The 23,851-nt window shown below is 48.4% G+C and overlaps 1 protein-coding gene and 1 pseudogene across 10 annotated transcripts in view; one reads left to right on the forward strand and one right to left on the reverse strand.

Moving 5' to 3' along the window:
• The window catches only part of CHKA (choline kinase alpha), a 71,114-nt gene extending 58,723 nt beyond the window's left edge, over window positions 1-12,391 (reverse strand). For 7 of the 9 annotated variants that reach the window (XR_013359818.1, XM_077862661.1, XM_077862662.1 and 4 more), the window contains exon 1: window positions 12,027-12,391. Coding sequence is in view for 6 of the 9 variants with exons in the window: in XM_077862661.1 (XP_077718787.1) it covers window positions 12,027-12,376 (350 nt within the window). In the remaining 3 variants the exon portion in view is untranslated. Of the gene's footprint in view, window positions 1-11,026; window positions 11,151-12,026 lie in introns of those variants that run through there. The other 2 variants (XM_077862667.1, XM_077862669.1) reach the window with 2 other exon arrangements.
• LOC144292430 (ubiquitin-conjugating enzyme E2 variant 1 pseudogene) lies at window positions 11,476-23,209 on the forward strand (annotated as a pseudogene). The gene is made up of 3 exons (XR_013359819.1): window positions 11,476-11,650; window positions 18,862-19,134; window positions 19,413-23,209. The product of XR_013359819.1 is annotated as a ubiquitin-conjugating enzyme E2 variant 1 pseudogene (transcript).
• The last annotated feature ends 642 nt before the right edge of the window (window positions 23,210-23,851 follow it).

Genomic DNA, 23,851 nt, shown 5'->3' on the forward strand with positions numbered 1-23,851 from the left:
TATTTGACAAAGAGAGCACAAGCAGGGGGAGCAGCAGAGGGAGAGGGAGAAGCAGTGTCCCTGCAGAGAAGGGAGCTCACGGCAGGAATCAGGACCTGAGCCAAAGGCAGATGCTTAACCGAATAAGCCACCCAGGTGCCCCCCCCCCTTTTTAGTAATCTCTACACAATGTGGGGCTTGAACTCAGGATCCCGAGATCGAGAGTCACATGTTCCACCAATTGAGCCAGCCAGGCACCCCTATCTTTTTCCAGTTTTTAAATTGTGGTGAAATATACAACATTAGCAGTAAGTACATTCACACTGTTTAGCGCGGCATGAAATACATTCAGGGGCAGACACCTGGGTGGCTCAGTGGTTGAGCATCTGTCTGCCTTTGGCTCAGGTCGAGATCCCGGGGTCCTGGGATAGAGTCCCATATTGGGATCCCACAGGGAGCCTGCTTCTCACTCTGCCTATGTCTCTGCCTCTGTCTCTCATGAATAAATAAATAAAATCTTTTTTTAAAAAAAGTATATCCACTGGCATTAAGTACATTCACACTGTTTTACAAGCATCATCCACCATCCATCTCCAGAACTCTTTTTATCTTGCAAAACTGAAACTGTGCCCATTAATGCACTAACTCTGCACTTTACCCCCCATCCCAGCCCCTGGCCACCCCCATCAACTTTATCTCTATGCATCTGACTGCACTAGAGATCTCAGAGAAATCAAATTATACAGTGTGTCTTTTTGTGACTTGTGATTATTTTATTTTGCATTTAGTCCTCAAGGTTCATCCATGGTATAGCAGTATCAGAATTTCCTTTTTTATGGTTAAATAACAGTCCATGTAAATGTGCCATTTTGCTTATCCATTCATCCATCAAAAACATCTATGTATTTTTAATCAGTTGGAAAAGGACCCATATCTAGGTGCAATCAGCTCAATGCTCAGAGAATGATAAACCACAGGACCTATCTGCTCTAGAGAAACCTTTAACGATTAAGATGGGAGGTCATTGGGATGCCTGGGTGGCTCAGCTGCTTGAGCATCTGCCTTTGGCTCAGGTCATGATCCCAGAGTCCTAGGACCAAGCCCTGCAATGGGCTCCCTGCTCCATGGAGAGCCTGCTTCTCTCTCTCTCTCTCTGCCTATCTCTTCCCCTACATGCTTGTTCACTCTATCAAATAAATAAATAAAATCTTAAAAAAAAAAAAGGGTGGGGGTGGGGGGAGGCTATCTGGTCCGCACCTAGCCAACTGTATTTTACTGAAAAGCAAAAAAGCCACTGAAACTTCTGCAAATTGCCCACATGTAACATGGCATCAAGTCCAATACACACAGGACTCGTCTCCTGGATTCTTACAGCCTGATCCCCTCAAAATTTCACTTTTTCTAAAAGTCAAATGACTAGGGGAAAAAAATTCAAACATAACTAGTATCTCAGAGGAAAATGATCCGCAAGTGTAAAGGACAAGATACGCGGAAAATCAGACAGTGGTAATACCAAAACAGCCAAGGAATTTGGAGCGCAAATAAAATAAGGGGGAAAGAGGGATTTTTGTAAAATTTCTTCTAGCCATCTAAAACTCCTTTTGAAACAACCATGACTCAGGTGAAAAACAAAAACCAAAAACAAAAATAAACTTCAGTGAAATGACAGCATCAGTGTGTGGAAATGAATAGCTGCCTTAACCCCAAGCCTGGAGGCTGTGTTAAGAGAACAGCTTTTGACCTTGGTGAACTGCTGGCTCCCACAGACAGCTGTGTGGCCTTGGGCTAGTTACTCGATGTCTTTTAAGCCTGTCTTCTCACCATAAAACAGTGTAGTAGTATCTAATAGGGATTTCTGTGACAATCATGAGGTAATGTCAGCTGCTCATCAGCAAAAGTTCATCGGTAAGAGTATGCCAGACAGATTAAGGAGAAAAGCTGGTCTTAAGTGCTCCATTCCAAGGGCTGCTCAAGCTCTGCACTCTTAACACATTGGGTCCAAGAATTCTTTTTGGAGGAAGAGTAGGGACTGCCCTTTGTACTGTAGGATGGTCAGCAGTACCCCTTTCCTCCACCCACTAGATGCCAGGAGTGCCACCACCAATTGCGACAATAAAAAAATGTGTCCAGACATTACCAAATGTCCCTCAGAAAGGGTTCCTAAAATACCCATTTCAAGTCACTATTCTTAGCACCCTTGGAACGTAGCATGCCTCTGTCTGCTCTCACCTAAGAGGCTCTTCCATCTTTCAGAGTTCAGGGGTGCTGCCACTTTCTCCATCTCCCAGCTCACATGGACCTCCTAGGCCTTTTTTGTTTTTTTTTTTTAACTGTTTCATCATCAGTTCCTAGGCTACGCTCAACAGAAAGAGTACTGGCCACAGTGAGATGTATAAATATGTAATGAAAGGCATGGAGAGACACCTGGCTGGCTCAATTGGTAGAGCATGCAATTATTTTTTTTGGTAAAGATTTTGTTTATTCATTTTACTTTTTTTCCCTAAAGATATGTATGTATGTATGTATGTATGTATTTGACAGAGAGCACAAACAGGGGGAGGGGGAGAGGGAGAAGCAGGCTCCCCATTGAGCAAGAGGTCTCAATCCCAAGACCCCAGGATCATGACCTGAGCTGAAGGCAGAGAGAGCCACCCAGGCACCCCTATTTATTTTACTTGAGAGAGAGAGAATGCACATGAGGGCAGAGGGAGAGGGAGAGAATCCTAAGCAGATCCTGAACTGAGTATAGAGCCCAACATGGGCCTTGATCCCATGACCTCAAGATCACAACTTGAGCCAAAACCAAGAGTCGGACACTTAACCAACTGAGCCACCCAGGCACCCCAGGCATGAAACTCTTGATCTCAGGGTGTGTGAGTTCAAGCTCTACATATAGCGTACAGCTTCTTTATATACATACATAAATATGAAAGACATGAAGAGTACAACCTAATTGTAGATGCAAAACAGACTTGTGAAAAGCTAAAGACAAGGGCTGTGCAAGGACAGGACAAGATTTTCCACCAGCTGATAGAGGACAGTGAGATAGTGGAAGGGTCCACTATAGGTAAACCCAGAAGGAGAACATGGGCATCATTAGCTGGGCAAGCCAAGAGACTAGCCTGAAAATAAAATCCTGGAACTAACAGAATTATAGCAAGGTTACAGGATACAAAAGTCTGAGCATCAGGGTGGCTCAGTCGGTTAACTGTCAAACTTCTGATTTTGGGCCAGGTCATGATCTCTGGGTTGTGAGACTGAGTCTCAATGCTCCGTACTGGGGGGGAATCGGGTCTGCTTAAGATTTTGTCTCTCCCTTTCCCTCTGTCCCTGACCATCCTCTCTTAAAAAAAATAAAAATAAAAAAGCCCATCACTGTCCCATATGCCAGCAATGAATAAGTAGAAATTAAAATTAAAAGCATATTATTAAAAAAAGCATATTATCATGTACATCAGCAACCGAAAAAATTAAACATTTAGGTATAAATGTAACAAAATATGTACAAGATCTATAGAAGGAAAAATACAAAACTCTTTTTAAAGATATCAAAGAATAGGGGCAGCCCCGGTGGCCCAGCGGTTTGGTGCCACCTTTGGCCCAGGGCGTGATCCTGGAGACCTGGGATCAAGTCCCATGTCGGGCTCCCTGTATGGAGCCTGCTTCTCCCTCTGCCTGTGTCTCTGCCTCTCTCTCTCTCTCTCTCTCTGTGTGTCTCTCATGAATAAATAAATAAAAATAAAATCTTTAAAAAAAAAAGATATCAAAGAATAAATAAAATGGAAAGATATTCCATGTCCATGGATAGGAGGACTCAGTATACTGCCAAGATGCTAGTTCTTCCTTACTTGATGTATAGCTCCAATGCTGCAATTCCAATAAAAATTCCACCAAAATGTTTTCTCAATATTGACAAACTAATTCTAGTTTATTTGGAGATGCAAAATACCCAGTATCAAAGGAGCAGAACAAAAACAAATAAATAGCCAAATCAGTATCAAAGGAGCAGAACAAAAATAAATAAATAAATAAGCAAGCAAGCAAGCTGAATAGTCACAGGACTAACACTACGTGACTTCAAGACTTACTACAAAGCTACAATAATTAGGACAATGTGGTGCTGGCAAAAGAATAGCAAACAGATCGATGGAACAGAGTACAGAGCCCAGAAATAGATCCACATAAATACAGTCCACTGATCTTGACAAAGAGCAAAGGCAATTCAATAGAGAAGGGACAGTCTTAACAAATGGTGCTGGAACTAGACATTCACAATTAAAAAATGAAATCTAAGGGCACCTGGGTGGCTCAGTCAGTTAAGTGTCCAACTTTTGTTTTTTGTTTTTGTTTTTTTAATTTTTATTTATTCATGATAGGCACACAGTGAGAGAGAGAGAGGCAGAGACACAGGCAGAGGGAGAAGTAGGCTCCATGCACCGGGAGCCCGACGGGGGATTCGATCCCGGATTTCCAAGATCGCGCCCTGGGCCAAAGGCAGGCGCCAAACCGCTGCGCCACCCAGGGATCCCAGTGTCCAACTTTTGATTGCAGCTCAGGTGTTGATCTCAGGGTTATGAGTTCAAGTTCTGCATTGGGCTCCACACTGGGCAAGGAGAGAAAGAAGAGGAAGGGAAGAGGAAGGGAAGGGGAAGGGGAAGGGGAAGGGGAAGGGGAAGGGGAAGGGAAGGGAAGGGAAGGGAAGGGAAGGGAAGGGAAGGGAAGGGAAAGGGAAGGGAAGGGAAAGGGAAGGGAAAGGGAAGGGAAAGGGAAGGGAAAGGGAAGGAGAAAGGGGAAAGGGGAAGGGGAAGGGGAAGGGGGGAAGGGGAAAGGGGGAAGGGGAAAGGGGAAAGGGGGAAGGGGGAAGGGGAAAGGGGAAAGGGGAAGGGGAAGGGGAAAGGGGAAGGGGAAAGGGAAAGGGAAAGGGGAAGGGGTAAGGGGAAGGGGAAAGGGAAAGGGAAGGGGAAACGGAAAGGGGAAAGGGAAGGGGAAACGGAAAGGGGAAAGGGAAGGGGAAAGGGAAAGGGAAGGGGAAAGGGGAAGGGGAAAGGGAAAGGGAAAGGGGAAGGGGGAAGGGGAAGGGGAAAGGGAAGGAAAGGCGAGACAAGACGAGACGAGAGGAGACAAGACGAGACGAGATGAGATGAGACAAGACAAGACAAGACAAGACACGACAGGACACCTGGGTGGCTCAGCAGTTGAGCATCTGCCTTTGGCTCAGAGCATGACCCCAGGATCCAGGATCGAGTCCCACATCAGGGTCCCTGTGAGAAGCCTGCTTCTCCCTCTGCCTATGTCTCTGCCTCTCTCTCTCTGCGTGTGTCTCTAACGAATAAATAAATCTAGAAAAGAAAGAAAGAAAGAAAGAAAGAAAGAAAGAAAGAAAGAAAGAAAGAAAGAAAGAAAGAGAGAGAGAGAGAGAAAGAAAGAAAGAGAGGGAGGGAGGGAGGGAGGGAGGGGAAGAAAGAAAAGAAAAGAAAAGAAAAGAAAAGAAGAGAAAAGAAAAGAGAAAAGAAAAGAAATCTAGACACAAACCTTACATCCTTTACAAAAGTTAACACAAAATGGATCCTAGACCTAAACATAAAATGCAAAACTACAAACCACACTATCATCTAAACAGCCTTGCTCGGGCAGCCCAGGTGGTTCAGCAGTTTAGCGCCGCCTTCGGCCCAGGGTGTGATCCTAGAGATCCAAGATCGAGTCCCGCATCAGAGTCCCGGCATGGAGCCTGCTTCTCCCTCTGCTTGTGTCCCTGCCTCTCTCTCTCTCTCTCTCTGTGTCTCTCATGGATAAATAAATAAAACCTTAAAATAAACAAACAAATAAATAAATAAACAGCCTTGCTCATGGTGATTACATTTTACATACAACACCAAAGGCACAATCCATGAAAGAAATGATTGATAAGGTGGAATTCATTAAAAATTTTTTTTAAGATTTTATTTATTTATTCAACAAAGAACGTGAGCACACAAGTAGGGGGAGTGGGAGAGGAAGAAGCAGGCTCCCCACTGAGCAGGGAACTAGACTCAGGGTCGGATCTCCGGACCCTGAAATCCCAACCTGAGCCGAAGGTAGATGCTTAACCAATGGAGTTCCAGGGGCCCCTGGAATTCATTAAAACTTCAAACTCCACAAAGACACTATTCAAGAAAATAAGGTGACAATCACAAACTGGAAGAAAATATCTGCAAAAGACACACTGGATAAAGGACTATTAGCTAAAAGATACAAAGACCTCTTAAAATGCAACAATAAAAAAATAGGCAACTTGATTTAAAAAATGGGCAAAATGGGCAGCCTGGGTGGCTCAGCAGTTTAGCACTGCCTTCAGCCCAGGGCGTGAGCCTGGAGACCCGGGATTGAGTCCCACGTTGGGCTCCCTGCATGGAGCCTCCTTCTCCCTCTGCCTGTGTCTCTGCCTCTGTGTGTGTGTGTGTGTGTGTGTGTGTCTCAGGAATAAATAAAATCTTTTAAAAAATAAAAATAAATAACATAAAAAATGAGCAAAAAAACCTAAACACAAACCTCACCAAAGAAGATATACAGGAAAAAAAAAAAAGATATACAGAAGGCACATAAGCAGATAAAAAGATTCCCCATGTCATATGCCATTAGGGAATTGCAAATTAAAACAAGATGCCATGGGCGCCTAGATGGCTCAGTCGGTTAAGCATCTGCCTTCAGCTCGGGTCATGATCCCAGGGTCCTGGGATGGGATGGAGCCCCACGTCAGGCTCCCTGCTCAGCTGCTCCACATGCTTGTGCTCCCTAACTCTGTTAATTAAATAAATCTTAAAAAAAAAAAAAAAGAAACCCAAAACAACAAGATACCAGTGCACATCTATCAGAGTGGCCCAAATCTAGAATGCTGATGCCAAATGCTGGGGAAGGTGTGGAGCACCAGGAGCTCTCGCTCAGTGCTGATGGGAATGCAAGATGGCACAACCACTCTGGAAGAGAGACTGGTTATTTCTTACAAAACAAAACATGCTCTTACCACACAATACAGCAATTGCACAACTTCGTATTTACTTCGTATTTACTCAAAGAATTGAAAACTTGCATCAACACAAAAAGCTGCACGTGGATATTTACAACACCTTTTTTTTTTTTTACAACACCTTTATTCATAACTGCCAAACTTGGAAGCAACCAAGATGTCCTTCAGTAGGTAAATGAATAAACTATGGTACATCTGGGTGATGAAATGTTATTCAGTATTAAAATGAAATATACTATCATGATATGGTAAGCCATGAAAAGACATGGAGACTTTTAAATGCATACTGATAAGGAAAGAAGCCAATATGAAGGCTACATACTTTATGCTTCAAATCAAAGAACATTTGAGAAAAAGGGTTGGGAGGAGAGAGGGACAGGCAGAGGACAGAGGATCTTTAAATTAAAAACACAGAGGATCAGTGTAAATTAGGGACTCTGAATGATAATGACATCAGTGTAGGTTCATCAACTGTAACCAATGTACCACTCCGGTGGGGTGACAGGAGAACACAGGATATATGGGAACTTTGTACTTTCTGCAATTTGGCTGTGAATCTAAAACTGCTCTAAAAAAAAAAAATAAATAAAAAATAAAAAAAATAAAACTGCTCTAAAAAAATAATAATAATAAAATAAAACTGCTCTAGAAAAGTTAAGTTCTGGGACACCTGGGTGGCTCAGTGGTTTAGCACCTGCCTTCAGCCCAGGGCGTGATCCTGGAGTCCTGTGATCAAGTCCCACATCCGGGTCCCTGCATGGAGCCTGCTTCTCCCTCTGCCTGTGTCTGTCTCTCTGTCTCTCTCTCTCTCTGGGTCATAAATAAATAAATAAATAAATAAATAAATAAATAAATAAATAAATAATTTTTTTAAAAAGTTAAGTTCATTAATTTTTTTCTAAGTAAGCTCTACACCCAAAGTGGGTCTTGAATATATGACCCTGAGATCAAGAGTCACATGCTCCATGGACTAAGCCAGGCAGGCACCCCAAATTTATTAATTTTTTTTAAAAAGTAAGCCCACTTTTGGATGCCTGGGTGGCTCAGCGATCTGCCTTCGGCTCAGGGCATGATCCCAGTCTAGGGATTGAGTCCCATATCAGGCTCCCTGCGAGGAGCCTACTTCTCCCTCTGTCTGTGTCTCTGCCTCTGTGTGACTCTCATGAATAAATAAATAAATAAAATCTTAAAAAAAAAAAAAAAAAAACCGGGTGGCTCAGCAGTTTAGTGCCACCTTCAGCCCGGGGTATGATCCTGGAGACCCGGGATCGAGTCCCACATTGGGCTCCCTGCATGGAGCCTGCTTCTCCCTCTGCCTGTGTCTCTGCCTCTCTCTCTCTCTTTCTGTCTCTCATGAATAAATAAATAAAATCTTTAAAGAAATAAAAAAGTAAAATAAAAAAAAATAAAATAAAAATAAAAAAGTAAGGCCACATGAGGGACCAAATTCTCACAGTAAATAGTAAAAGCAAAATGTAAATGAAACTTCATCTTGAGAAATGAAACTAAAAGTTATACATAACATAATTTAGGTTATAAATGTAACTGTGTACATAAGAAGGAAACTAAGTAGGGAATTTTGGCATACTTTTATCAAAAAACTTATTGATGACACCATAAACTACAACTCACTCCCTATCTGATCCTTACTGCATTACTGTGCAAATATGTCTAGGGATTTGGACAGTATTTTCATGGACTTCTCTCAGTTTTTTGATAATTAAATTATTCTACTTGGGAGATCTCAGGGTATCACCTTCTCTATCAGTTTTCAACTGTTAGCTAGTCCGTGGGATGTAATGTGTCAACAGGTATGTGTGAGGCTTTAAAAGCTCTCAAACGTTTTTTCCATCAAACTTCATGAAATCTTAAAAGATCTGCAATTTCATTTCACAACTGATTGTGACTTTTACCAATCATCAATGAGAATGGTAACAAACCTTTGATTTGATAAGCCTAAACAGAAGCTAGTGAGCAGCTGTGATGGCAGGCATGGACAAAACTTTCAAGTGATCAGTTTATTAATGACGATGTTTATGTTACAATAATTCCTTTTTTTTTTTTTTTTTTGAGAGAGAGAGAGCAAGCATGAGGAGGGTCAGGGTTGAGGTAGATCTTTTAGCAGATTCCACACCCAGCACAGAGTCCCATGCGGGGCTTGATCTTACAACCCTAAGATCATGATCTAACCCTAAGATCATGAGCCAAAAGCAAGAGTTGGGCAATTAACCAAGGAGCCACCCAGGTGCCCTAATGTGATAATTCTTATCTTTCCCTATAACACTCCTAGCTACAGGGACTCAAGCAAACGAATAGTCTGGTTAAAAAGACCCCTGTCATTACAGATAAGAGAATAGCAAAGAGGTCAATTTAAAATTCAGTGCCCACCAGGAGTCAGGCACAATTCCATTGCTAGAGATAGAGAGGAATAGAAAAAGCCCTCTAAAAAAAAAAAAAAAAAGAAAAAGAAAAAGAAAATGCCCTCTAGGAATTCAACCCAACAGAAATGGCAAAGAATAAACACAGAAATGTGGTAGCTGCTGTTGCTGTGAAGCTGCGTATGGTTATGAAGTGCTACAGAAAAGACATAAATAAAGAAATTAATTCTGTTTCTCCTTAAGCTAGGCCTTGAAGGAGGAAGTTTAAAAGCAGACACACCAGGCTGCCAAGCCAAGTATAAGAGCAAAGAAAGGCCTAGAAATGAAAGCACAAAGCTCATTCAGGAAACGCAGGGTCCCGTGTAAGGAGCTCATTGCTGCTCGCTTCTGGTAAGAGGGAAAAAGCAATTTTCAAACAATAGCAACAAAAAGGAACCACTCTAGAAAGGGAGGCTGGGGCCCAAGTTTAAAGCATGCAAACAAGTCTGGATTTTATTCCCCAGCCACAGGAAGCCACATAAACTTTGAAACAAAGAGTAACAATATTTGAGAAATATCTACCAAGGGGACCCAGAACTCGAGGAGGGAGCCCAAAGCACAAGGACATCCAAAGGCGCCTCCTGTGCCAGGTCTAAGCAAGGACACGGACCTGAACTCCTGGCCTCAGAAACAGCACAGAGAGAAGACAGCAGGTGTGGATGCAGAAGTAGCTCACGTGATCTCACCTGCCACTGCAGGTAGAGGAGGGGCTTCCGGGGGGAGTGCAAAGGTGGCAGCGGTCCTGGGGTTCTTGCCAGCTGCTGTTACCAACCCAAAACAGAAAGCAGCAAAAGCATATTCCAGGGTGGGAAGGAGTAATAGGGTTAAATGTGGGACAGATAGACTGAGATGAGGTGGTAAGATCTGATAAAGCGCTGCAGAGGGACCAGCACTCAGCCAAAAGCTGAAAGATCATCAAGAGTAACACCTAATAGCTGGAGCCACAGGAAAGGCCACTGCCCATGGAGGTTCACCAGATTTCAACCAAGGGGAACCCTATTCCCCACCCTCAACTGCCTCTTTTGCTTTTAAAAGCTAGGTATCACTCCCTTACCTCTTACTCTCTTCCTGTGTCCTAAGTCACCTCTTTTCTCCTTATTAAATGGATTCCATAACCACATTCTCTTTCAGAAAACAGAACTAAGAGGCAATGTATCCCATACATTGTTTTAAAACCAAACCAAAATGATGCTTCCAAGACCATTCCTAAGACTACTTAGTCTTGGAGAAAAGAAACAAAACACATCCTCAATGCTCTCACAGTGACAGTTTTGAGAAAAACACAAAGGTTTAACTGACCAGTGACAGTCCCCCAAAAGGAGCCACAAAAAAAACGTCTTAAGGCTGGATCCCAGGGTGTCCAAACGTCTTCACAGGCAACAGGCAAGGGCACCAGAGCAGGAGGAGGGGTACCAGAGACCTAGCAGTTCAGGCTCTGACAAAAGCAAACAGCCACTGACCTCCAGCCCCTTACGGACTGATGACACGGCCTCTGATGAGCTCTATCGCCTTTTTCACGGAGGAATTTTCAGGCCTACCTAAATGTGATCGTTTTGGAGAGTTTCATCAAAACAAAACGTCAGTAGGCAATTGTGAGATTATCTGAACATCTGTTTTTCATTCCTACCTTTTGACTCTCACTTCTCCATGAGCAAATCTGTGAGAGGCCACAGGCACAACAAGGAAGTGAAGCTTGGTTATTGTGTCGCACTGGCAGCTCTGCTCAAAGGCTGGGCACTGAAAAGGAATCAAATGACTACAACTGGATTTGGGGATTATCAATGGCAGCCAGCCAGTTTCTACATAGGACGCTCAACCTGGCCAACCAGCTAAAAGAAAGTCAGCAGAGAGAAAAAAAAAAAAAAAAAGAAACGCATTTTTAAAGGTCTCAACAGAAGGACACACACAAACTGTTAAATGGTTATCTCATGGCAGCAGAAACCAAGGGAGTCTGTTTTCCTGTTAAGTCTGAATACATAACACATACTCTTTTTGTCATTTAAATTTACGACTAAACATTTTTAGTTTAAAAAGTGGGAGGGGAAAAGGAGGGAAACTCCTTCTCCCTTGCTCATAATTCTTGGAGCCACACCTCCTAAACTTTGACCACAAATACAGCCCTGGGCCTGAGCAGTGTCGGCGCGGATGAACCACTATCACCCCCTTGGACACTAACAAATAAGTGACTCTCTTGAGAGCGGAGAGAAAAAGCAAACCCACGGACTCGAGGAACTAGAAGCGAAGTTACCAGGTGATTTTTTTTTTTTTGAAAGTCGGTCACGACACCCGTCCGCGTTTTCAAGGCCCTCAACCGCAAAGGGACTTCCCAGGCAGATGTTAGGCTTCGGGACAAAACGCACTTTGTGATTCGGCGGCATTGTTCTGCTGACGGTTTCCCACGAAACCGGTCCCCCCCGCCCCCCAACGGCCTGACTCCTGGAAGGTCCTGGCGGCGCCGCGGGGCGCCGGCCGCGGTCGGGGAACCGGGTCCCGAGCCCCCGTGCAGCCCGCAGGCCCCGCCCCCTCGGCCCGCAGGCCCCGCCCCCGCCCGGCCCGCATCACCTGACCGGGTAGCGGCTGGCCGCGGGGGCCCCGGGCGCCCACCCCGGCGGGGCACCGCCACCGACCTGATGACGCTGATGTGGAACTGGTCCTCGAGAAGGCCCCGCCAGGCGCCGGGCAGGAACTCCCTGCACCACAGATAGGCCCTGCGCCGCGTCCGAGGGTCGGGCTGCTCGTCGGCCGGCGGCGGCGGGGGCGGGGGCAGCGGCAGCGGCGGCGGCGGCGGCGGGGGCAGCGCGAGCGGCGGCGGCGGGCCGCCCAGCTGCTTGGGCTCGCGGTCGCTGGCGGCGTCGCGCTGCTGCCCCACGCCGGGCGCCGGGGCTGCGTTGCCGCCGCCGCCGCCGCCGCCGCAGCTCAGCAGCAGCCCGAGCGGCGAGGGCTCCGCCTCGCCCCCGTTGCAGAACTTGGTCTTCATGCCGGGCAGACGGCTGAGGAGGCGCGGGCGGCCGCAGCGCGAGAGGGCGAGGCTCAGGGTCCGGCCGGGCGCCCCCCTCACGGAGGCCGGGCGCGGAGGCGGCTCGCCGGCTCTCCGACGGGCCGGCCGGGAGCGGGCGCGCCGGGCGGACGCGGGGCGGCGGCGCGGAGGGAGCGGGCGGCGGGCGGAGGAGGCGGCGGCGGCGGCGGCGGCGGCGGCGCTCGGCTGGCCCTGCTGGCCCTGCTGGCCGCGGCGCTCGCTCCTATACCGCCGCCGCACGAGGAGCGCCGCTCGCGTCGCAGCCCGCCCTCGAGCTCGCCGCGGATTGGCTGGCGCCCGCCGGCCCGGCGCATCACAACCGCCGCCGCCCTCGCCACGCCACCTCGCTATTGGCTGCGGTGCCGCCCCCGCCCCGGGCGCTGCCGGCGCGGGGGGCGGGGCCGGCGCGGGGGGCGGGGGGCGGGGCGTCGAGCCGGCGCGGGGGGTCGCGGGGTTGGAGCGCAGCGAGGAGGCGCGGGGGCGCCCCTGGAGCGGTGCGGGGACCGGGTGAGGGCGGCCCCTCAGCGGGGGTCTGGGGCTCGGATTTGTCTGGGGCGCGGACAGTTTGCTTGGGCCCCTGGGGACCCCGGGGCGTCAGAGGCCGGGGCCTGGCCGGGGGCAAGCAGGAAGCCGGCGCCTCTTTCCGCACGACCTTGGGCAGGGCCCCTCCTTCTGCAGCTCCGTGGGTGTGTTTTTATAACGTTTCCCGGCGCCGGCTCAGCTCCTCGCGGCCACGCTGCGTCCAGCCAGAAGCCAGAGGAGCGACTTATCCCCTGGTCAGAAGCCCCGGTCCGAAAGGGGGCAGAGGCGATTGGTTCGAGGCCGCTCAGGGGACCCCGCCCTCCCAGGTCTCCCGCAGCCTCAGTTTCCCTGTCCTTGGTGCTGAGGACGCCAGAGCCTCGAGGCTCGGGGCGGGCGGGGCGGCATCCCGCAGCGGGGCTCTGGCCAAAGGTGAATGACACGGGGCTGCTGGCTTTGTGGGCGCCCCGCCCGCCCCCGCGCAGGGGGCAGCCCCGTGACCGCGACTAATGCACCTTTGCCCGCGGAGGGGGACGACGGCCCTGCTCCCCTTGCCATAGGGGCCGCTGTGCCTCACTCCTCTTTGACCCTCCCGCCCCGATCCTTTCTGGAAGTGGGTTACAGATAAGCATAAACATTACGGATCCTAGTTTATGGGACATGAGCTGGGACAAGAGGTTTCCCAGGCTGCTTAGGAAATTAAGCGCCTGGATTACAGAAAATGGCTTCTGCGTGGGATTTCAGCCTGCCCGAAAACCTCTTTTTAGACAGCGTGTACTTAGCTGAACTTGCTCCAAGAAAAATGGTCTGATTGAGAAAAAGCGTCCTAATGAAAGGGGGCTTTTGATGAGACAGCTGTAGAGATGGGGCCGGAACACTGGGCTAAGGACCTGGGAGTAGCCTAGGCGTTTGGGTGGAAGGGAAGGTGAGAGTCCCATTGGATATTTGAAAAGCTGGGAAGTCAAGGTCTCCAGTCAGGCCATTTAGATAAAGTAGCCAAGGACTTTGTCTAAAAATAATACTCGTAGGGAGGTGGGGCTGTGTCCACCGGCCTGCCCAGGTGACAGACCTTTTGTCCCACTGTCCCCTGGCAGCCACCTAGTAATCTCCGGAATGCCAGAAACCTGGCAGGGAGGAAAGGGCACTAGAAGTAACTCTGGCGTCTGCTGGTTTGGGCTGTTAGAACCCACAGGCGCCTTTATGGGATGGCAGTTCCCTGTGGGAAGGAAAGGATGCCTTATTAAAGGTACTTCCATTTATAGATATGAAGACTGAGTCCTACAGAAGCTGCATGCCTCAGCTGAGGTCTCTTACCTAAGATGAGAGGTGAGCGCAGGGCATCCTGGCTCCTTTGTGTGAAGAGTATTACTTCCAAGAGGGTAGAAAGCTTCCCTCCCCTACAATCAAACAAAATCCTGAATGTAGCTCTAATAAGCTCATCCTTGGCTTGGCCACTCAGCTCCCACCCTTAGTGCTGGGACAAAACCACCAGGGCAGAGGCTGAGGAAGCTTGGCATATCATGATGCTAAAATAAGAGGTTTTACATGAAAAAAGACTAATTCTGCCCTAAAAGTAGGGGAAGCCTTGCCAGGGGGTGTTTGAGCAAGGCTTTGAAAGGTTGAAAAAGGCATTTTCCAGGCAGTCCCCTTTCCAGAGTAATCAATGAGGATGTATAATGAAGATGGGGCTTGGCACCAAGTAGGTGCTCAGGAAAAGCACCGGACCTATCAGGCTCCACCAGGAGAAATCCAGAGTGATAAATATGTTCGTGACCTTTGAGCTGCCAACCACATTCTCAAGACTTTCTACCAAGAAGTCATCCAGAGCGGAAAGCCCCATGCATCATACCATCCACTGCCTCACCATCTGTAATTGGAGAAAGCTGGAAATAACCTCAGTGTTCGTCCAGCACCTGGACCAAGCTATAAAAGATATTTGGGTCCATGGAGCACCTAGCTGGCTTAGTCAAATAGTCAATGTGCCTCTTGATCTGGGGGTGGCGAGTTCAGGCCCCACACTGGACGTAGAGCTTACTCAAAAAAAGAAAGAAAAAAAAAAAGATGTTGAGCCTACATGTTGGTGTATCAGGAGTTAAATGTGGCCAGGTCAAAGGTGGTACGAAGGATTCATTTTCCACATTATTTATGGGCCAGTCATTGGCAGCACTGCATAGTGAGGAAAACAGCTCTGCCTGGCTCCTATTCCAATCTAGAATAGCAACACTGTCCAACCACGGCCACCCAGTGCCTCTCTCCTCATCCCTGTTTGTTTATTGTGTATTGTCCATCTTCTCAACACATGGAGCCTCCAGGAAAGCTGGGACCTTGAATATCTTTCTCCAAACCCATGACAGACAGGCCTTGATGTTTGTGGACAATCAAATATTGGCTGACTAGATGAAATTCTGGTTCAGTACTTACTAACCATATCTTTGAACTGAGCCTCAGTTTCCTCAGCTGTAAAATGGGGCTGACAGGCATACCTCAGAGACATTACAGGTTCAGTTCCAGACCACCACAATAAAGCAGATATCACAATAAAGTCAGTGAAACGAATGTTTTGATTTCCCAGTGCAGATAAAAGTAATAATTCCACTATACTATAGTTCATTAAGTGTACAGTAGCATGTCCAAAATAAAAAAACAGTGTTTATGCCTTAATTTAAAAATACTTTATCGCAAGACACCTGGATGGTAGAGCATGGGACTCTCGATCTCAGGGTTGTGAGTTCAAGCCCCACATCAGATGTTGAGATTATTTGAAAAAAATCTTTAAAGAAAATACTTTACTGCTAATAAATGCTAATCATCCTCTGAACTTACAGTGAGTTGTCATCGCAGATCATCATAACAAATACAATAATGAGGAAAAAGTTGGAAATATTGCTATAATTACTAAAATGTGACACAGAGACACCAAGAGAGTCAATGCTGTTGGAAAAAATGGTACCGACAGCCTTGCTTAACGCAAGGTTGCCACAAATCTTGCATCTGTTAAAAAATGCAGTGTCTATGAAGTGCAATGAAACAAAGCACAGTAAAACGAAGCATGCTGGTGTCATCCCCAAGGCACAGAGGTGTTGTGACGGGGGAACAAGAGGATGCCAGGAGCAAGAAGCACCTGTATTGTTACGTAGTGTACTGCATGACATGGCTTCTCAGCCAGTGGCTGGTATTCAGTAATGAATAATATACATACTTGGAGCAGCTCAGCCCAAGAAGACAATGTCATCTCAGAAAAGAATTCATTTTTGGATGGAATGTACATTCTCTGATCAAAATGTCAATATGCATGCACAAGTGGCCAAGGCTTAAAGAGAAATTTGCTATGACAGGTACTGGGGCTGGAGAGAGGGCGTTCCCATAGCAAAAACTTCCTTCTGGGACATAAGAAAATAATTTCCAAAAGCTCTGGTTGGTGCTGAATTCTGAGAGCAGACACAGAGGGTGTGGGTGATAGGCCTTGGGAGCAATGTGGGAAGGAGGTGGTTGGGAAGTCTCTGACCAGTCCCTGACATTCCTGCAGACTCATGCCTCTGGTCTGGCCTGTGGGACTGGGCAGGGGTGTCCCCAGGACCACTGGGCAGACCAGGGTCCCATGGGCCACAGCCCTGCCTCCAACTCCAACTGCAAGGCCTATTCAAAGGAAGAGCTTTCTGAGTCTACACCCCCCAAAATGGAAGAGACCTCACCCCAGGACTTCCTGTGAATGCAGAGGAGACTTGTCCATCTGCATCAAAATCACCTTTGGACCATTACATGCAGTGGGGGTTCACTGAGGCAGCAGCATCCTAGCTGTGCTGGGCTTGCCACCCCCTTCTAGGCTGCACCCGGGACTAGGCCCCCCTGCTTCTTTTCTGAGCCTTAAAATATTGATGGGGAGTGCTCAGAGGCCAACAGGCTGAGATCCTATATGCTCCGATTGGGTTTCAGTCCCCTCCAGCAGAGTAACAAGAGGCTGGGCCTCTTCATGGCATGCCTGGGTTTGGTCCTACCCCTGGATACTCTGTCAGCTAGCTAGAGACTGGGCTGGCCTAGCAGCAGGTCTCTGAGCCCAAGTGTGGTCCTACTTGGTGGCCTCCTACCATATACTTAGCCCCAGTGAATTCAGGCCACAGGCAGAGCTTAGGGCCTGGCGGGCTTAAAGAAAGCCGGTGACTTGAATGCCTACTGTCTGGTGGATGGAACAGGCCCTTTGCAGGGATCCTGAGCACAGAGTGAAGGTAATGAAAGATAGGTAAAAACCTATCTTTGGATCTTGTGCCTCCATGCCTGTTGTGGCCTTGGACAAGTCACCTACCTGTCCAAGCCAGAGGAAGATCATTGTTCCTACCCTACAGCATTGTTGGGGAGAGTCACTGACACAAGCAGAGAAAGTACCGGCCACAAAGTCAGGACCCCACGAAGGGCGGCTGTGCCTTTCTACTGACTATTAGCTGGATTCCCAGAGGCTGGAAGACAGCAGCCATCACCTGTTGTCAGGAGGGGAGCACCTGCAAACAGTACATCCCAAGTGCCCCTGGGAGAACATAGCCTACAGGAACTCTGGGGGCTCCTAGAGGTCTAAGAGGGCCTGGGGCCTTTTCTGTTTTTTGAGACTCCTGGCACTTTCAAAAACGAAGAAATACTTCAATAGGATTATTAAAACCAGGTCATATTTTAAATACTTATGCTGAACAAATTGATGCTTGTATATCACACATGCAAAAGGTCTCAGGCAAGATAATTTTACTGTACACAAGCTAATAGTGGCAAAGGGTATAGTGTGAAGAACATCTTTCAAGCCTGACCACATATCTCTGTGTTAATCTGTCCTTATTTAGAGAAGACAGCCAAAATCTAAATACAAGGCCCTTCTGAGGTCCCTGCGGGAGACCCTGGGCAATGGCCATCCATCTACCGGAAGTGATCCCAAGGGCCACCCAGAGCCTGTGGTTGGTTTGTTTTTTAAAAAATCTTTTTAAAAAAGATTTTATATATTTATTCATGAGAGAGAGAGAGAGGCAGAGACAGAGACACCGGCATCCTGGATAAGCAGAGCTGTGGGTCTCAGCTTACCCATCTGCACAGGCTCCGTGCAGGGAGCCCAGTGTGGGACTCGATCCCGGGACTCCAGGATCACGTCCTGAACTGAAGGCAGGTGCTAAACCGCTGAGCCATCCAGGGATTACTCCCCCCCCCCTTTTTTTTAAGATTTTATTTATCTATTTGAGAGAGAGAGAGTAGCCTGTGTTTTAAAGTGCATCTTTCAAACTTACTTTCTAAATTTGGTGAATACCTATCCTGTGGTTTTGAGGCTTACAAGCATTACTTTTGTAACACAATAAGTGCATTTTAACTTTTAAAAATATTTTATTTATTTGACAGAGTACAAGCAGGGGGAAAGGCAGGGGGAGAGGGAGAAGTAGGCTCCCTGCTGAGCAGGGAGCCCAATGAAGGGCTCAATGCCAGGACCCTGGGATTATGACGATAGCCAAAGGCAGATGCTTAACCAACTGAGCCACCCAGGCTGCCCCAATAAGTGCATTTTTAAAAAGATCCTAGATATGATGAAAGTCATGGCATGGGAATGAGACTTCTGGACTAGAAGTCCAGAAGCCTTGACTCTGACGCTGCAGCCTACTGAGCTCCTGTTTCCTCAGTCAGCCCTGGGCTCTGCGGGCTGGACTTGTGCCAGGTGGCCTTGGCACAGCTCTCCTTTCTGTGGACGAGAACCAGCAGGATCCAAAGATGCCCTGTGCAGATGGGTAAGCGGAGACCCAGGGCTCTGCTTATCCGGGATGCCATGGCCACTGCTGGGCCACGCCCACCTAATTCCCTTTCTCCCAGTCCAGGATCTGGCTTCTACTTGCTGGGAGGGTCTCTTCTCTTAGGGGTACTTGGCATCACTAGCCCCAACGCCCCTGACCCTGTCCTTTCCCTTTTAGTGAGCGACTGGGAAGCAAGGAAGCTGGCAGCCCTCAACCGCACAGGGCCTGACAAAGCCACTCAGAAGTCGGTGGAACCCCACTGGCGACCCTCCACGTGACCCTGGCTGGTCCCAGAGCCTCTTAGAACGCCATGTAACAGGGTAGAGGGAGAGAATGAAGGAGAAAGCAGAAGGCGACCTTGGAAGATCTGGGTCCTGGGAGGCTGTGGCTGGACCCTCCTCCCAGCCCCGCTGTCTGGGCCAAATTCCAGGCGGAGCCGCTGTCCTTGGGGTAAGGAATCTGGCCCGACGGGATTCCTGCGCCACTCCCCTCTGGGCAAGAGAGGGTGCGGGCCCAGCTGGCAGGTGCCGGGCAGGAGGACGAGGGGGCGGGGTCTGCGCCGAGAGGGGGTGCCCCCCCAGATCCCACCCACCAGGGCGAGCCACCCAGCTCGGCCTCCCTCCCGGCGCGGCCACCCTGCCCTGCAAGTCCCGCGGGGCCGTGGCCGGAGCCCCCCTTCCCCCCGCAATGTTCGGTCCCCCGACGGCTGTCTGCCCCCCTCCGACCAGCTTGACCAAGCTGCCCTCGCAATTAGAGCAACAGCAGCAAGGAACCGCCCTGGGCCACGGCGCCAGCGTGTGACCGGGCAAAGGTTCGCGTCCCCGGAGCCAGGACTAATCCGAGCTACGACCGACCGAGGCCAAGGGTCCGCGCCCCCAGCCCCCTCCCTGGGGGGCTCGTGCGGCGAGACCCCCACCCTCTCTGGGCCCCTCCACCGCCTTCAGGGCCCGCACGCGCCAGGGGCCCTGTGCGTGTTCGCGGGAGGAACGGGAGATGCCCGCGCGGGGGCGGGGGGCGCCGCGTTGCCTGACTGCTCATCCCGGGTCCACCCTGTTCACAGTTTGACCCCGATCAGGTCATTGTACTGTTTGCATCTCTGTTCCCTGCCGGTAAAGGGGACAACAGGAGTCCCTGCCCCGTATGGTCATTAGAAGGATCACACGAGTGACTAGAGCTGAGGACAGAACCTGGAACGTGGCCAGGGCCTGAAAAGAGAAAAGAACACCGTTCTCCGCATCTACCTGCATGACCCCTGCCACTCTGGCCTCTGTGTTCTTGAACCCTCGCTGGCGCTCTCTCAATCTCTCTCTTTTTTTTTTTTTTTTTTTTTCACTCTCTTTTAAAACACTTTTTTGGGGACGCCTGAGTGGCCCAGCGGTTGGGCATCTGCCTTAGGCTCAGGGTGTGCTCCTGGAGTCCTGGGATCGAGTCCCGCATTGGGCTCCCTGCATGGGGCCTGCTTCTCCCTCTGCCTGTGTACTTGCCCCCTCTTTGTGTCTCTCATGAATAAATAAATAAAATCTTAAAAAAAAACAACACTTTTTTTTTAAATTGAAGTATAACTGACATACAATGTTATATGGGTTTCAGGTGTACAACATAGTGATTGGACAATTCTATACCTTATGCTCCTGGCACCAGGGTCAGTTAGTCACCATCTGTCACCATACAATGTGATTACAATACTACTGACAATTTGTTCCCTATGCTGTTCTTTTCATCCCTGTGACTTATTTATTTTATAACTAGAAGTCTGTGCCTTCTTTTCTTATGCGGATGCCAGCTGCCATGCTCTGCACTCATCACTGGAAATAGCCGCATCCTGAAATTTGTTTTGGAGCATCCCACTTTGGGTCCATTGGCCCCAGCTCTGCACTTAGACTTCTCCTCTAGGACCCTCCCTAGCTACAGATTTCTGATTGATTGATTGATTGATTTTTCTTTCTTTTAAAGATTTCTTTTATTCATGAGAAGCACAGAGAGGCAGAGACATAGGCAGAGGGAAAGGAGGCTTCCTGCGGGGAGCCCCATGCAGGACTCAATCCCAGGACTCCGGGATCTCGACTGAGCCAAAGTCAGACAGATGCTCAGCTCAACCACTGAGCCACCCAGGTGCCCCTTCTGACTCCTTTCAAGCCTCCGTTGGTGGCCTTAGCACTATCTGCCCTCCAGCCAGCAGCCCCAGTGTGGATTCCACCCCTCATGAACATACTTGGCTCTCTTGACAGAGACGCTGAGAGAACACTCCCACTATCCAGGGGCACCTCTCCTTCTTGGGCAAGTAGGAAGATCATATTTCTCAGTCCCCTGCTCCTTTGCAGCAGACAAGGACCATGTGACTCCTTAAAGAGGCCACTTCTGGGAAAGCCTCTTTGCACCTGCCATGGCCCTTGTCTCTGACTAGCAGCAAAGGATCCAAGGGAAGAAGCCAGGGCAGCCACACCAGCTCCAAGACACCTGGGTCCCTGGATCAGCACGTGGGAGACAACCTGCCCATCATGTGAATAGACCAAGATAGGAACAGAGTTGAACATGTCCCTGAACAGCCTTGAGGGTTAAATACCCAGTATACCTTCCCCATACTCTTCCCCTTCCATGGTAAGCCAGGGCGCTGGGTGCAAGGTGAAGCCAGCATTACAAGACAGGGAGTCTCGTGTCCCAAAGCTGAGGAGAGATGCTTGGTCACCAACACATGCAAGGAAGGAGTTTGTGTGAGCCAGAAGCAGGGCTCTGTGGTGCTCAGTGACTGCCATCTGGGAGCTGAGCGTCCTAGCACTTGGCTGACCCTTCCTCTGCTGTAATCACCTGGCAAACCCCCACCCTAGGTGAGCCCAACCTGCCCTTCTCAACTGCCACACAGAAAAGCTGAATGTTCCTGAGTACCCTATAACTGGTTCAACTGGTTTTACCTGAAATCCATGCCCCCAGCCTAGTGGGGTCCTTACACTGTCCTACTTCCTGTTCCAGGAAGTTGGTCTTTCTCATCAACTTTACCATTTTTTTAAAGATTTTATTTAAAAAAATAAAATAAAATAAAGATTTTATTTATTCATTTGAAAGAGAGAGAGGACAGAGACAGCATGAGCAAGGTAGTGGGGGAACAGAGGGAGAGGGAGAAGCAGACTCCCCACTGAGCAGGAAGCCTGTCGCAGGGCTCGATCCCAGGACCTGGGACCGTGGGACCATGACCCGAGGCAAAGGCAGATGCCCATCTGACTGAGCCACCCAGGCACCCCAACTTTACCATCTTAAACACATTTAACTGTATAGTTCAGTGGTGTTAAGTAAATTCACAATGTTGTGCAACCAATCTCTAGCACTCTTTTCCTCTCATAGAACTGAAACTGTCTGCATTAAACAACCTCCCATACCCCCTCCAACCCCTGGTAGCCTCTATTCCACCTTCTGTGTCTGAATTTGTCTGCTCTGCATATCTTTTGTTTGTTTGTCTGTTCTTTTTAAAGATTTTGTTTATTTATGAGAGACACAGAGAGAGGCAGAGACATAGGCAGAGGGAGAAGCAGGCTCCCTGTGGGGAGCCCAGTGCGGGACTCGATTCCAGGACCCCAGGATCGCGACCTGAGCCAAAGGCAGACGCTCAACCACTGAGCCAGCAGGCATCCCAGAATTGTATTCCGTTTTAAGACTGAATAATATGGGATCCCCGGGGGGCGCAGCGGTTTGGTGCTTGCCTTTGGCCCAGGGCGCGATCCTGGAGACCCAGGATCGAGTCCCACGTCGGGCTCCCGGTGCATGGAGCCTGCTTCTCCCTCTGCCTATGTCTCTGCCTCTCTCTCTCTCTCTCTCTCTCTCTGTGACTATCATAAATAAATAAAGATTTTTTAAAAAGACTGAATAATATTCCATTGTATGGGACAGTGACGCAAGATGGCAGCTACCACGGGCTTGGGAGTAAAAGTGCCTCACAATTTTTGACTGTTGGAAGAATTGGAAGAAGGCCAGAAAGGAGTAAGAGATGGCACTGTTAGCTGGGGTCTAGAAGATGACGAAGTTATGACACAAGATGGACGAGGGGACTCCTGGGTGGCTCAACGGTTGAGCATCTGCCTTTGGCTCAGGGTGTGATCCCAGTTTGGGGATTGGGTCCCACAATGGGGTCCCTGTGAGATGCCTGCTCCTCCCTCTGCCTGTGTCTCTGTCTCTCTCTCTCTGTCTCTGGGTCTCTCATGAATAAATAAAATCTTTTAAAAAAACCAAAAACAAGATGGGCAGGGATGATAATTGGGCCTCCAAGAACAATTTATGAAAACTGAATATACAACCTTAAAATAGAATGTAGACCTAAGTACCCAGAAGCAACCCCCCTTTGTAAGATTTGTAACAAAAATTAATATGGAGTTTATAGTTCTAGTGGAGTGGTGGACCCAAAAGCCATATCCGCGCTAGCAAAATGGCAGAACTCATATAGCACCAAAGTTGTCCTGCAAGAGCTGCGGCACCTAATGATGTCTAAGAAGGCATGAAATTCCCTCAGCCACCTGAAGGACGATAGTACAGCAATTAATCAAAAAGAGAAAAGACAGGCCCTCCCCTCACCCTTGCCATCGATTCAAGCAGTCATTTTCCACAGTAATACGTTTTCTAGATACGTCTCATAGACCTAAAAAGTACTGGAAAGAAAACTCCCAAAGGCAATTTATCTTAAGATACTGTAAATGATACTAATTTTTTGTCCTTTTGAAATATGTAAGCTGTGCTATAACAACAAAAAAAATTCCGTTGTATGGATATGCCACATCGTGGGACACCTGGGTGGCTCAGCGGTTGAGCATCTGCCTTCGGCTCAGGGCCCGATCCCAGATTCTCGGGATCGGGTCCCACATCGGGCTCCTTGCATGAAGCCTGCTTCTCCTCCCTCTGCCTGTGTCTCTGCCTCTCTTTCTGTGTCTCTCATGAATGAATAAATGAAATCTTAAAAAAAAAAAAAAAGATAGGTCGCATTGTTTTACCCATTCATGCATTTGATTGTTTGCTTCTACCTACCAGCTATTGTGAATAATATTGCTAGGAATTTTGGGGTACAAATATCTGTTCAAATCTCTACTTTCAATTCTTCTGTGTGTGAAGTGCAATTATTGGATCAAATGGTGATTCTATGTTTAATTTTTTGAGGAACCACATACTTTTTTTCCATAAGCGGCTGCAC

The sequence above is a fragment of the Canis aureus genome, chromosome 21 (genome assembly GCF_053574225.1).
Source record: "Canis aureus isolate CA01 chromosome 21, VMU_Caureus_v.1.0, whole genome shotgun sequence".
NCBI classification, from domain to species: domain Eukaryota; kingdom Metazoa; phylum Chordata; class Mammalia; order Carnivora; family Canidae; genus Canis; species Canis aureus.